The 14,544-nt window shown below is 37.8% G+C and overlaps 1 protein-coding gene across 1 annotated transcript; it reads left to right on the plus strand.

Moving 5' to 3' along the window:
* The first annotated feature begins 8,859 nt into the window (after window positions 1-8,859).
* On the plus strand, window positions 8,860-12,751 carry LOC113666510 (uncharacterized). Its single transcript, XM_027182299.2, has 4 exons — window positions 8,860-9,021; window positions 10,457-10,674; window positions 11,126-11,332; window positions 11,436-12,751. The coding sequence occupies exons 1-4, from the start codon at window positions 8,946-8,948 to the stop codon at window positions 11,640-11,642; spliced, it is 708 nt and encodes a 235-aa protein (XP_027038100.2). The 5' UTR covers window positions 8,860-8,945; the 3' UTR covers window positions 11,643-12,751.
* The last annotated feature ends 1,793 nt before the right edge of the window (window positions 12,752-14,544 follow it).

Below are 14,544 nucleotides of genomic sequence, written 5' to 3' on the forward strand. Positions count from 1 at the left end.
CTTGTTGGAGATATATAGGCCAAGAGAGCAGGGGGCTTATCATTAATATTAAGAGCTCACTGGGAACCCCTACACATGTTTTAACTTTCCCATATTAATGAAATTTTTCACAGCTTTAAGGAAAGCTATCTACAGTATGCATTTCTTCATCTCACAACCCCACAGTAAGTATTTTTTGAATGGTAACAAGTATTTAAGTCTTTAAAACAAGCATATTTCGAACTGCAATGCTGCTTAACCTAAATATAAAGTTAACAATACTATAAAATAAACCATTTGCATAGCATTATCAGGCTGCCCTGTGTTTTTAACTGGAAAAATAGTTTCAGGGGGAGGAATGAGGCTTATTATAGATGGGGAGAAGTTTATTCAAAGATTGTGTCCATGAAATTATATGTTTCCGAGCTCAACTTACAGCTATTTCAAGTAAATCATGCTGGCTGTCTGATCAGATGTTCGGGAAAGGCATACAAACCTAAGGATGAAATGAAAACCTAGTAGAATTTAGTTTAAGACTTTCATAAGATGGCTTACAAAATAACGAAACATTCCTAAGCCAAAATCAGAATATTTCATTCTAACAGCTGTACATCATGACTTAATTCCTCAATGCAAATCCAAAATACCAGATAATAGCTAGCAGAGGAAATACAAATGCCACTTGGAAGATCTTAAATCAATTGTATGTCTCGTGGTATAGCTAAATGTCCAAGCACTTTGAAGGACCATGAGACTTAGGCAAATAAATTCAACAGTACTTTTTATCAGAAGGAGGACTTACTACCCATAAGGCGAACTTGATAACAAGGGAACACGGTTTGGATAAAGAATGTGGTCTTGGGGAGAGAATTATTGACACTGGCCTGCACGCTGAAACAGAAGGATTTGAGTTTCAAGATGTAAAAGAAATTGACATCAAGTCTGTCATTAAGAGTAAATTTAGCTGCTGAAAAAAGCACCAGAATATGATAAAATCTCTGCACAAGTCCTAAAAGACAGTTGTGAGAGCATCGCAGCAGTGATTTCCAGACTGGTGAACAATTCATTTTAAGATGGCTGCTTTTCCTAAAGCATGGAAAATTGCTTAGGTGACACCCGTACCCAAAGAAGGAAACTCAGAAGAAGTAGCCAACTACAGGCCGATTTCATTGTTATCCATCCTATCAAAAGCAAGTGAAAGTCTGGCACACAAACAATTTGTGGAATTTTTTGACAAAACATGGTAAAAGACTTATCAAAGTGACAACAAGAAAATGCATTTGACAGAAACTGCCCTGCTCATAAATGTTACAGACAACATTTCGAAAGCAATTGATGAAAAATCAGCCTTGTTACCAGTGCTGCTTGATATGTCAAAAGCTTTCGACAACCTTAATTATAATCTGTTGTCCAAAAAATTATCTAACTTCCCGGTTTAGTAGCTACCTATATATCCAGTAGATATCAAAGAGTACAATACAAATATTAAGTCTCAGAATTGTGACCCTTAACAAATGGAGTACCTCTGGGATCAATCTTGGGTCCTGTGTCATTACCCACAGTCAACCCACTACGTATGTTGATGATAGATAAATATAAAATTAATTAATAAAATTAAATATTCTGTAAGAGACTCACTGTTGGCAGCTGTAAACCAAGATCTTAGGAACATGAGTAAATGGTGTGCAGAGAGTTCTCTACTTATAGACCCTGAGAAGACAAAATTAGACAACTTATTAGGAGGCTACTTCATATCTCCTTATCTCTGTTAGGACAAAACTATCACACCAGTTTCGTTTGCTAAGGATCTCAGGGTATATATTGGTCAATATCTTACCTATAATGTACATATCACTAAACCAGCCTCTGGTTGCATGAACCAGTTAGTACCGAAAAGTAGAATTGAACACCTTTTAGACAAGAAAACACTTTTATTACTTACAAATAGCTTTGTTTTTAGTAAACTATTCTATTGTTCCTAAGTGTAGGGGAACACATCTAAACATAATATACACAAACTGCAGCTAGTACAAAATTTTGCTACCAGAGTTGTATTAGGGGTTAGGAAGTTTGACTACATCTCCCAGAGAAGGAGATCTCTTAGCTGGTTAGATGTTACAGAGAAGGTTTCATTTAATGACTTAGTTTTAGCATTTAAATGTGTAAATGGCTTAGCTCCAGATTATTTAGGTAAATATTTTGTTAAACGTTCAGCAGTTCACAACAAGAACACAAGGGAATGAAACAATTTTGTGGTCCCCTGATATGTTTTCAATGGGACGAAGGGCATTTTACTTTCGAGATCCAAGGGAAAGGAATGGGCTAGCTGACAATATTAAGAATACTAAAAGAAATTAATAGTTTTAAGCAGATAATTTTTTAATAATATATATGTTTCATATAGAAATAATTTTGAATATATTTTGAATTTAGTTAAATTACTGTAAATAAGTTTTCTTAATTACTAGTATTATGTAATGGTTAACATTGTGACTGAAAGCCCTGATGAAGGGAGTCTCAGTAAAGTGTATGTGTTTATGTGTTTATGTATGTTATATGTAAATCCCTTACCGCTCGAGTACGTATCACGAAAGACCACCGTTTCCGTCTTTTCAAGTTAAGTGTCCCTTGGTGTGTATGGCCTAAACTTCACTGATACGACAAAAAGACCACCTAATTCCATGTCTCTTAGTGTGTTTTAATTCGACTCATGAATTTTCCTGCAAGCCTAATTTGAATTTTTGTAATATGGCGGGACTCTTAGGCAAGTGATCAACTTGTCAACATAAATATCTAGTCAAAATAACTGCACATTAAACAATGAGGATCAGCGTTCCAAAAGTCTTTTTCATTTATCTCTTATTAAAGGATTTTTTTGCAAATAAAGAGGTAAAATCATTTGAAATGGCAGTGGTGAGGAGGTTTGGAGAATGTTGTTTTCATAACTACCGGTGATACTAAATACAGACTGCATGTTACCATAAATAGCCTGCTTCAGGAATTGACGAGAGACATTTAGTAACGGCCACAAATATCTCACTTGCAAAACGTGTGCAAATGTAATGACATGGTTCAGTTGTTCTCACCGAAACAGGAAGATGGTCCTGTCCAATGGTTTCGGACGTGATCTTCTCTCAAGGAAGACGACAGTTTCCTTCTTAATATATGTAACTGAGAGGTGCTTTCCTTGACCCTATTTGGACAGTTTTAATATTTTTTTTTTACCTGCTTGCAGCAAATTTTCCCTAGGTGAAATATTCGATCAAGAAAATGAGTCTTCGAGAAAAGAAACCAAGATTAGCAAATAAGGTCTAGCATCTTCCGGTCACCACATACGTGGGCGAGTTTGTGACCTGAGTTACAGAATTGACATGGGTATTTTGGAATTTACTTAGCCCTGATTAAATAATTAACTCGTCAAGTTTGTATTCATTTTAAAACAGCCGTATTTGAAAGAATTGCTTTTGAAAAGCGTTATGAATGTACCATTCTGTAAATGTAGATGAAATCCTACATGAGCAGAACTAAAGTAAGTTGTCTGTAAATTACCAGTTAATTAAGAGCTTACTAATGCAGAACCCGCGTTAATCCTCAGCCTTCATAGCAGCTTTACCACACGTACTGTTTGCTGTTCTTCTTTCCTCTACAGTAATTGGCTGAATTCCACTAAGCTTAATGTATCAAAACTGCTATATGAAGGAACTGTGTGGTCTTGTTTGTTGTGGGATTCCAGACATGTCTTCACTTTGAAACTCCACGACCATAATATTTCCTAATTTTGTGGAATTTCCACGGTCCATTGCAAAATGTCACCTACCGATATGCTAATTTAAGATAAGAGACCCACGCAAATCTGTTCTTTTCCCTTTTAAAAGACATGTAGTCGTTTACCACAAAAATAGGTTTACCTGCAAATATCCGTTTTTGCCTTAAGACAATATTCCATTCACACAAGTGTTTTCGTGTTACTTTTAGCTTTCCACATCAAAACGTCTTATATTAAGAAAATTTTTTGATGTTTCTTCGCTATCATCCACATAAAAACGCCTCGAAGTTAAACGGTTAAGAAATCGAAAGCATACAGACGCCTTTTTACTAGACTCAGTGTTTTAAAAACCATCCGATTTAACCTTTCAACACAAGAAACTGTTTTCAACACGATTCGTCATCACTCAATTTTGACATTTCCATTGTAAGTCTGCAATATCAAAAATGTCACACGTCTTAGTGTGGGCGATTGGCGAAAACGGATCAAAACATAACGGATGCCACCGTTTTCAAACGAAAACGCATCATTGTGGTTTGGGCCTCAGAAGTTCTGACTTCCAGGTCAACTGCGCCGAAAGAAAACATCAGTGACTTCATTACAAAACTCATACTACAGGGCTTTGAACAACCGCACCAGGGGAATCCTGACACCCTGTCTGCCATTAAAAAAGCCTCAGTTCTTGGCAAAGCGAACTCTAATCTTTCAGTCTACGATTAAAGCTGCGGCATACATCTAACTAGTTGCTGAAATAAAATTATGAAAAAATATACAAGTAATGAAAGTGCGTAAGATCGATCATCTTTCATGCATACAGACAAGATAACACTTAAAATTTTTGGGATTCTTGATCCATGATATACTGGTATTTGCTTGGCCTTCTGAGGTGCGAGATGATGACTCATACTGACAGCACCATCAAAAATAGACTGCTTCAGCAATACAGCCAAAACCTCCGTACATTCAAAATAAGTTTCAGCAAACAGACCGTGTGCAAAATAACAAAGATTTTTCATTAATAATAAGGGTATTAAAAAAAAAAAAAAGGGAAGACATACATTCCTTCACAGGCCGGAACCTGATTTTTTTCGTGGTCCAGATGCTACCGACATCCATTACTTCCTGGTACGATGAAATCACAACTGGAAACCGAACATGCCACATGTACTTAGCTTCTTGTCAAAATGTTTCATCATGCACAACTCAGTATTACAATGATCGTTTTATCGTTTGAGGAAATCTTGCATGTAATAACAGTTCTGCCAGACAAAACAGAAAGATTTCACCTCCGACGCCTTAATAATACTAAGCGTTGCCGAGGCTGCTGTGCCTTACGCGTGATTAATCGGTCATGACTGACATAGCTTCGTTAGAAATAATTTTTCCCCTAAAGGTTATAGAAAAATTCCTTACAGGGTAGGGTTAGCATGCCAATCTCTTTGTTTGGGCATCCTTGTTTAGAGCGACGAAGTTAAGGAAACGTTTGTACTCGGAGAAATCTGTGTCAATTACCGACATAATGTTTGAACAAATTTAACACAAAGTGACTCATCACATTAGTTTTGGGGACTACAAATCGTGAATTTATGATGGCAGCACCGAAACCGGCTAAAAAGTACACCTGCTGATTTCGCCCCTGTCTTCTTTGGTGCAAGAATTGGTTGAAAAAAAAATACGAAAACTGAAAAGAATACCGGAATCCTTTCTTCCTTTATACATGCTTTTAGAAAATTCATTTCCGCAATGGAGCTGTTGAGTTACACTTTGTCTATCTTAAATAATTATTCCAATTAAATCTGTTGTCAATCTCCTCCATCCTTGCTCTTTATAAGTACAGTACTGCCTCTATAGTGTTATCTTTTTATTACATCATTAACTTGAAGTCTCCAGGTTTAAAGGATGGTTTTGCAAGTCGTTCAGAAACCATTCAAAATACTGTAATCAGTTTATAGATACGTTTTCCGGTTTGCATATTTTTTTGCTTCGGAATTGATACCGCCGCTTAATTCGGTTTATTTTCATTTGACGCTTTGTATTTCGGTTAGAATCTGTCTGAAAATTTTTAATGAGTGACATGTAAACATTAACATGTAAACATTGCCACACACTCCGTGAGGCAGGATATGGTGACCAAACATGCCCAACTCTTGCATGTTTCCAATCGACGGAGTGTACAGATATCAAATTTAAGCATTACAATCCGTTTTTCAGTCTCCTTCATCCTTGCTCTCCTCCTCAACCGCGCTTCGAATGTCATGCAACGGAGCGTTGCGTTTTATACTAAAGCACGGCAGCGAAGCAGACAAATCAATTTGTTGACTAACATACAAGATGTTGACTTGCATTTTAGCGTCGTGTTATTTCTCTTCTATCTTAATGGTGGCTTGCAGAAATAACACTAGGAAAAACAATGCGTCAAACTTGAGCTTCACAAGCCAACATTAGACTCCCTTCAATTCTCCAAAACCGGGAGAAGCTTTTAACTGGAAGTGAGAAGACCTCAATGGTTTCGAATTAGCTGAACGATCCTGCATTGCTATAAGGAAGTTTATCAGTAGGACACTTGATTCCTACAGATCAGGCGGTAAAATAATTTTTGATCTAAACGAAAAAACAGATCAAACAAAAATTTCTGATATTCATATTACAGTTTTACTATATGGTTAAAGCCGTACCCAAGTATACGTGAGCATGAATTAAATATTTAAGTCTTGTTCTGTTTGAAATAACTTAATTTAAGAAGGAAAGTCTGGGAAACGTGACCAATGTCGATGGTAAACAGGACGAAATTATCAAAATCCCAGACAGCAACCGAGGTACCTGACCGAAAATGAAACACAAAAACAAAACACTCAGCTTCCCGGTCAAACGGCACGTACTTCACGTAGACAGCTACAAACTTTCCAAGTTAGTGTTTCTTATTGAAGTATACGCCTGGCCGTAAATATAGTTATAAAAAAAAACTAGATTTTGATTTAGAAGAAAGAGAAATATTTCAAACAGCTTAGATATGTTCGTACTATTTTCGCCGTTGGCCTTAGTCATGCGCTGGTTTGCAATATTTATCAACAACAAACCGTGACTCATTATATTTGCTCCTGGTTGAATGTCTGACCAACTTGTCACGTAGGATTGTTTGCCACGAATGTATTGTACTTCCGGTAAAAGGTCTTGCCGGTCATTCTAAGAAATCCAGGAAAAAGAAACCGAAAGTAGAAAACTTTAAAGTAGAGTAGCTGAGATTATTTCCTGGCGGAATGTTAAACATCAGGAATATTACGAAAACATTTGTGTTGCCGATTGAAGTAATTTCTGATGATTTAAAATACACTTTGAATATTTAAATTGTTTGAGGCTTTGTTCCCTCGGGAGGGACAATTTATTTCAAATACACATAAAAAGAGGAATATTGATCGTGATGACAATAATCGTAATCATTTTAAGCTCATCTCATCTTCACATAACCTGTTTTCCATGATAATGATCCTTGTCAAACTGTAATTATTTGTTGGTGGTTTGCGTGACGCGCGCTGTTTTGCATATCGTCAAAAAATATGTAAAAATACATTTCCCACAATCACAACAAATCTTCTTTTCTCAGAATGTCAGCATAAATCAAACGCTTGCAAAACCTAAAAAAAACCAGCCAATTTTCATTCCCAAAATTGTAAAGTCAAAACAGAACATATATTTTTAGCAAATCTTTCAAGTGTGACTTGCTCTGACGACATTGCGTTGTTAAGCCTAAAAATATATCGAATCATGGAGAGCCTGTTTTAGATACTCACTATTGAAAACATAAGAGAATGATATCTTATATGAAATTTTTTTCATTTAGTTTACTTCTCGTTCTTGAAAACCAAACCGGTATCGGCGCTGGCTACAGTAGTGACTGACATTAGCTCTTACAAATTCCCAATAGTCACTTTCATTGAATAAAAGCACTTTCAAGCGGCTGCGTTAGCATTATGCACACTATAGCTTAAAACCCGATTTATCAAGACATCGAAAAGCTATAGCTCGCCCAAAGTTTTCATTTCAAAGTTAGAGAAACCTTTTTAAAATTGGGTCAGTCGTGATCTTCTCAAATAGATATTCTTAATCTCTAATAAATCAGCTTAGCAGTGCGAATCTGTTAATTACTTTCTGACTACACGTTTAAACCGAGCCGACTTTCGACCGGAGTGTATTTCTAAAATACTAGAACCCATGCGTCAAATTTGTCGATGCATTAGAGAAATTGAAAGTTTTTTCTTGCGATTTTGAAAAACATACAAAAGAAATTTATTTTCGTCTCGTGAGAACAAAGCATACTTTACATCATAACAACAACTAATTTGCATAGTCACAAAAGACAAAAGCTGCGACGGCTTCCGGTCAGATGTTTCTCAGCAGTTCGTAAATACAACCTTATGGCTTTTGTAGCCTTTTAAAACCGACACAAATGTTCAAAATCATCAGGCCGCGTGCTAATATTCGATAAACATGTGTCAAAAATTAACACATCAAAAAAAATATTTCGTTTCACTCCGATAGGAATATATTTGCAGGCCAGTGTGTGCTCGGTGAAACTTGCCAAATAAAAACTCGAAAGAGTAGACTAAACACTCGAAGCATGTGATCGAATTCAGACAAGCCGTGAGATGTTATGATTGATAGTGGTAGCGGGGGTAAATGCGAAGTCACGTTTTCTGTGGTTTAAAAATATTTGCCCGCCAAAAATATTCAAAGCTCGATAAATTAGAAGCCTGAAAAACTTCAGTTTTTAATGAAAATCATTTCGAAAACTGGGTGAAAGCGTTAAGGCTTTCTGTTCGCTTTGGCTGATAAATAACACGCACAAATGTTGTCCCACTAAAGACCAAACATTCACTTCCCTAGCAGCACCTCTGGTGAATAACAAAGATTAATTAACAGGGCAGAACGGTGATCGCGAAAAACACAGAAAATCTTCTACGTGCTTCCATAGACAGCTCGGTAACAGCAGAAATACTCGGTGAACTGTAATTGGACAATATTTTAGACGCTTCCGCGTGTCTGCACGTGTCTCGCGTTATTAGCATAGCGGAAGTAAAATTGAAGTACATGGCTCAAACTCAGAGGCACGTTGATTCAGTGCACTTCTCGCAGTCAAGACGTAAGGACGTCAGCTCGGCTTAAGTCTTGGAACAGATCAAGAATAGCTGCTTATCTAAACATAATGGATATGGAGGAAGACTTAAATTGCAATCATGACTGGCTAAGATATCTTTTAGCGGACGGCGACTACCTGGAAGGTACGTAAATGTCAAATCCTGTTCTTTCTTTCATGTTTTCCGTATTTTTGATTGAGGGGGCTTCCCAAGGTACACTGTCAACAAAGGTAATGTAAAATTGTGATATACCATTTTAATAGATTCAAAAACAGGGAATAGTAATTTAAGATAATACTTGAGAATTTATAGGTGGAATAAAAAATAAATAGAACAAAATGATAAAGTAAGGTGACGTACAACGCGGCTGCAGCACAACGGGCAATAGAAGTAAACTCTTGATGTGGTTGCCTGGCAACAGTCTTGTTTATCGCAGCTGTGGCTTGGAGGCAAAAAAAAAATTGCTTTCGTCTAAATAACTGATCAAAAAATTAGTCTTCAGAGAAAATTTTTAAATAAATTCTTTTTTTTTTTCCTTACAGAAGAATGTCTCATAAAATTTGAAAAAAGTTACAAATAAGAAAAAAATCTTCCCTTTCGATCTGTACTGTTTATTTCCTTGCCTAATCCGTAAATAAAGAAAAAAGGCCTTGGTGATCACAGAAGAGTCGGTGGTCATTGCTTTCAACATCGTTGGCAGGTTGTGATTGGCTACACCACTTAAGGTCACGTGTCAGTCAGATGTGAAGTAATGCGCACGACTCGACTAAATATCCTGAGCAATAATTTGTGGCTAGCAAAATGACCGTTATGTCAAAAAAAAAAAAACTTTCAGCTTGCAACAGATCAGAAAATTAAAAGCGATTTAATTAGAAAAAACTAGAACATCATTCTATAATAAGGAAGTAAAGGCCCTTACTTCCTGGTCTACGGTTTGGTTTTCGATCTTCATTGTTAATACTTCCCAGGTCCAGGAACAACAAGCCGGGATTCGGCTATTTTAATGAAAAGTCTAGATTACACACGATGATCATGGTTTTCCTTGATAATTGGCAGACCGAAAGAGCTACGATGCTAGGCGGGCGACGCGAGGCTTTTACGTCCGCTAATACTTTCCGATCTATTAGGGCCCGAGGTATTCGTTAAATGACCGTACATAAAATAAAAAACCTTAAAAGGTAATGAAAATTTTAAAGTCAATCATGGATAGCCTAAAAATTACCACGATTTTATTTCTTTATTTTTAAGATAAGTTTCCCTATTCGCTGAGGGTGCAATTGATCCTCGAGGCCACGCCCATACGCTGAATAAAACCTAAGGTGAACAACAGCGATATAAGAAAATGTTCTTCCTTAGGCGTGGGTACAAAAAACTTTTAATCCTCTAATATCAGTGAAAACTATCTGCACTCAACCCTTACCTTGTGGCTGGAGTGACAATCGCAATCCCTCATTCCCTGCGTAAGTTGCCCCATACAATCAACCCCTGCTGCAACAATTTTTAACAAGCTCAATATCAAAGTAGGTCAGACGCTGTTCAATACTAAACGGCCGCTATTCTTTTCCTACTCTATCTACAGAATGTGGACTGTTTGATGAATCGGCAGATTTTATCAATTTTCCACTGAGTAAAACAAAAGTAGAATTGAATCAGGAAGACATGCTGGTAAGGCCCCAATGTATCAAGGAAGATGGAGATGAAGACGACGCCGTAGTTCCGATCAGGAACACATACTTTAAACCACTGTTCATAACCAGGGAGGTAGAAGTTAAAGTTCATTTTCTGGGTCTCAAAAAGGTCAGTAGAAAATGTTGATAGATATTCTCGAAATGATAAACCATAAATCTCTGTAATATTCGTGTGACCGCCACCGCCCCCGCTCTCCCCCCCCCCCCCCCCCTCCACTGGCAGTAGATAGATTGTCAATTTTCTATTGTTCCCACTCATATACTCTGTAGACGACGACTGATCATGATCCCCCTTACAATCCACCTGAATACTACATGATTCCCCCCCCCCAAAAAAAAAGGAAAAAAAATCCTCCCACCCCCCAAGCGACAAATCAAGGCCACTTGGTCACTTTAAATAAAGGAAATGCCTTACCGCAACCCATCAAAAGTGATAACGAGATTACAACAAACAACATACAACACTCCCCATCAGAGACCGCCAGGTTTAATCTTTTTTTTTTTCCTTCGTAAGAATTAATTTTTCTAATCATTATTGCTTTTGTTATTCCTCTTTTTAGGAGTATGAGAAAGTCCAAAGTCGTGTAAACCGTAAATCAAGGCAGCGACTGACAGACGGAAAAGTCCGCATAATGGTGACGGCTGATGCACAAATTGGAAACATTGAAGTTCAGGTGGAGCGAACGCCAATGGCAACAACTCTCTGTGGTGACGTCACTGGCAAGGTGCCGTTGAAGGTTAAAATGGGCTCGCAAAATGTCAATAAGGTAAAAAAAATTGACGCCTAAAGAAAAAAGATAGAACAACAATCGCACGAGCTCTTCGATTTATTCCGTCTAAATGCTTTATTTATCTGTTTATTTTTCTCAGCAATACCTTTCCGTTGATCTCGATTCAGTTTACATGTCTGAAAAAGGTACACCAGTTTACAAGCTTTCCACTGTAGATGCGGAGAGACGTAACCAGTTCCGCCTGGTGGTCACCGTTCAGTTCATCGACGGAGCCCGCAGTCGGTCGTTTGTCAGCCCATCATTTCTCTTACGGAGCCGCAGACCAGAAAGGAAGAGTTCGTCCTAATTCAATGACTACCTACTTGTTTAACTGACTAGTTACGAGGCTAATTGGGTTCCCGTCCCCTCGTAGGAGTCGCACAACTCAAGCCAAGCTATTTATAACAAAATTTGCATTCACACCATTCAAAGTAATCGTCTCTACATAAATGTTGTATCCCACAGGGAAACATCCAAAAGTGAAGGGAACAAAATTGCCCGCTCACCGAAACTAGTGATAACTGGAACAGTATTCAATAGTTGTTGTAGTATGATTAAGTCCACTAGTTGTTAAGAAAATAGCTTCCATACTCTTTTCAGGGGTTCAGTTAGTAACACGGGGCGAAGTAATAAACAGCGCAATAATAGAGCGAAAACGAGGGAATTTTGGGTCGAGTCGCAACCCGTTTCAAGCCTTCTTGGTTTTACTCCTTCGCCTCTATCGCACGGTCTTTTCAACGCGCATCGTTTTACTAACTGAACGTCTAGAACAGGCTGCCGAATGCAGCATTAATCTAACAATAAAAACTATTTAGTATGTAGTGTGTGGTATAATTACTACAAAAGCCGAAAATTTTAAGTAATGTTCAATAATGAAAGTTAAGGGATTTTCCAAGCCTCTGAATAAAATAAAATTAACTTCTGATTTGAAAAAAAGGCTGAAAAGGTTCTTAATAGAGCAAAGATGCTGAAAATGATCTTAATCGATCGTTGTACATACGGTTTCAGAAACCAGGCATAAGAAATTTTCTAGTTGGATTTTTGTATTTAAGTAACTGAAAATATATTTGATAATGACATTTTTCGCTTATTTCAAAACTTAAGCATCTTTAATTTATGATAGAGCAATATGAAGGGGTCTTTTTAAAAACGTAGTAGAGAGACGGATTTGTTGACGTAAGTCTCCGCGATGAAGAGAACGTACTCCTTTGAATGAATGATTCATGGCTCCATCGAATTCCATCATTATTTAATTCGAATGATGTGACTGCGCTTGACAATATGAGATTTTAAGACTGTTGAAGAAGAAAAGCTATTTGAATTGCACATTTTTTTTATTTAAAAAATTTCCCAGTTTTGTATGAATGTACCATGTTTATTTAAATGAAAACGTTAATAAAGTGTACTTAAAAGAAATGTTTAAACGACTGTAAATATCAACAATTGTGATTAAAAAAACCTTGCACTTTTGTAAAGGCCCTTGCAATTTTTGTTTCATTCGGAACGATGACTTATATTTCTAGCACAGTCTTATCACGCAATGCGTTACCGAAACGTTTGGTCACGTCACGGTCACGCGTTCGTGACGTGACCAAACGATGGCTGCGAATCGCAGATATGAAAATGTTAGGTTAGGTTGATTTTTCCCTCTTTTAACGATTCGATATCAGCATGAGGTACGTCCAATCGATTGTTAATAGATTTAAGGCCATCACATGGCACAGATTAAGAATATTTTGAGGTTTTAACAAAAGAGACGTGATTCGAACATCTAGTGACATTTCAAAATGGCGTCTCGCGTGCTTGTTATACTGTTTGGTGATTGAGAGTAACGATAAAATACAAACAACCTCTTCGTCCACAAATCGCTCTGACGAAAGGCTAACGCTCGAAACGTCAGTTTGTTTACTCTTAACGGTGGCTAATTTACGTTTTCAACCCAGTTGTTAACACTAAATTACCTGCTATACTCTCCCACCGACGCAGCACCACAGTTTCTTTAGAAACTCACCCTTTATTCACAACGAAGTCTGCCGAGTTTTACACGATATTCTTCGCTCTTGGCTTTTGTTTGTTTCGGAACATCTTCGGTCGTTCAACGTTTGGTGACGATTTCTTCGAATTGCTTCGATTGTTACACGGAGTATTAGCAGGTAATCACACTATTTTTCGGTACTTCTTATTGTTTGTCTCGTAGTGTACTACAGAAGACGATAAACATCTCACAATCATTTAAGAATGGCGCGTGAAAAAAGAAAGTTTTACCTCGCAGAAATATCTACAAGGAGTGATCGGCGTATCATGAATATTAAGAGGAAAAATTTTTTCCTTACAGACAGAGAATTTTACCGCTTTAATCAGCGAATTATTCCCAGTAGATCCGAAGGTGTAATGTTTCCAGTTCCAACCGTGACAGTACAATAGATGATGAACATTTCAAAATAATTTCACTGTGGCTCTCCTGCACGTTATTGAAAAAAAGGCTATTTCCTTGCAGAAATATCTAAATTGGTGGAAACTTTGAAGGAAAATTTCAATTTATTCGAAAAGAGATCATTTTACCGTTTTAATCAGCGACAAATGCTTAGTAGAGCCGATAAATTTGCGAAGCATGAAACAATGAAACGGTCGAATGGTGGAATGGTGGACAATGAAACGGTCGAATGGTGGAATGGTGGAATGGTAGAATGGTAGAATGGTGGAATGGTGGAATGGTGGAATGGTAGAATGGTGGAATGGTGGAATGGTGGAATGGTGGAATGGTGGAATGGTGGAATGGTGGAATGGTGGAATGGTGGAATGGTGGAATGGTGGAATGGTGGAATGGTGGAATGGCGGAATGGCGGAATGGCGGAATGGAGGAATGGCGGTATGGCGGTATGGCGGAATGGCGGTATGGCGGAATGGCGGTATGGCGGAATGGTGGAATGGCGGAATGGCGGAATGGTGGAATGGCGGAATGGTGGAATGGCGGAATGGCGGAATGGCGGAATGGCGGAATGGCGGAATGGCGGAATGGCGGAATGGCGGAATGGCGGAATGGCGGAATGGTAGAATGGTGGAATGGTAGAATGGTAGAATGGTAGAATGGTAGAATGGTGGAATGGTGGAATGGTGGAATGGTGGAATGGTAGAATGGTAGAATGGTGGAATGGTAGAATGGTAGAATGGTAGAATGGTGGGATCGTGGGATAGTGGGATGGTGGAAT

Source organism: Pocillopora damicornis, chromosome 4 (genome assembly GCF_964200805.1).
Source record: "Pocillopora damicornis chromosome 4, jaPocDami1.2, whole genome shotgun sequence".
In the NCBI taxonomy this organism is placed as follows: Eukaryota; Metazoa; Cnidaria; class Anthozoa; order Scleractinia; family Pocilloporidae; genus Pocillopora; species Pocillopora damicornis.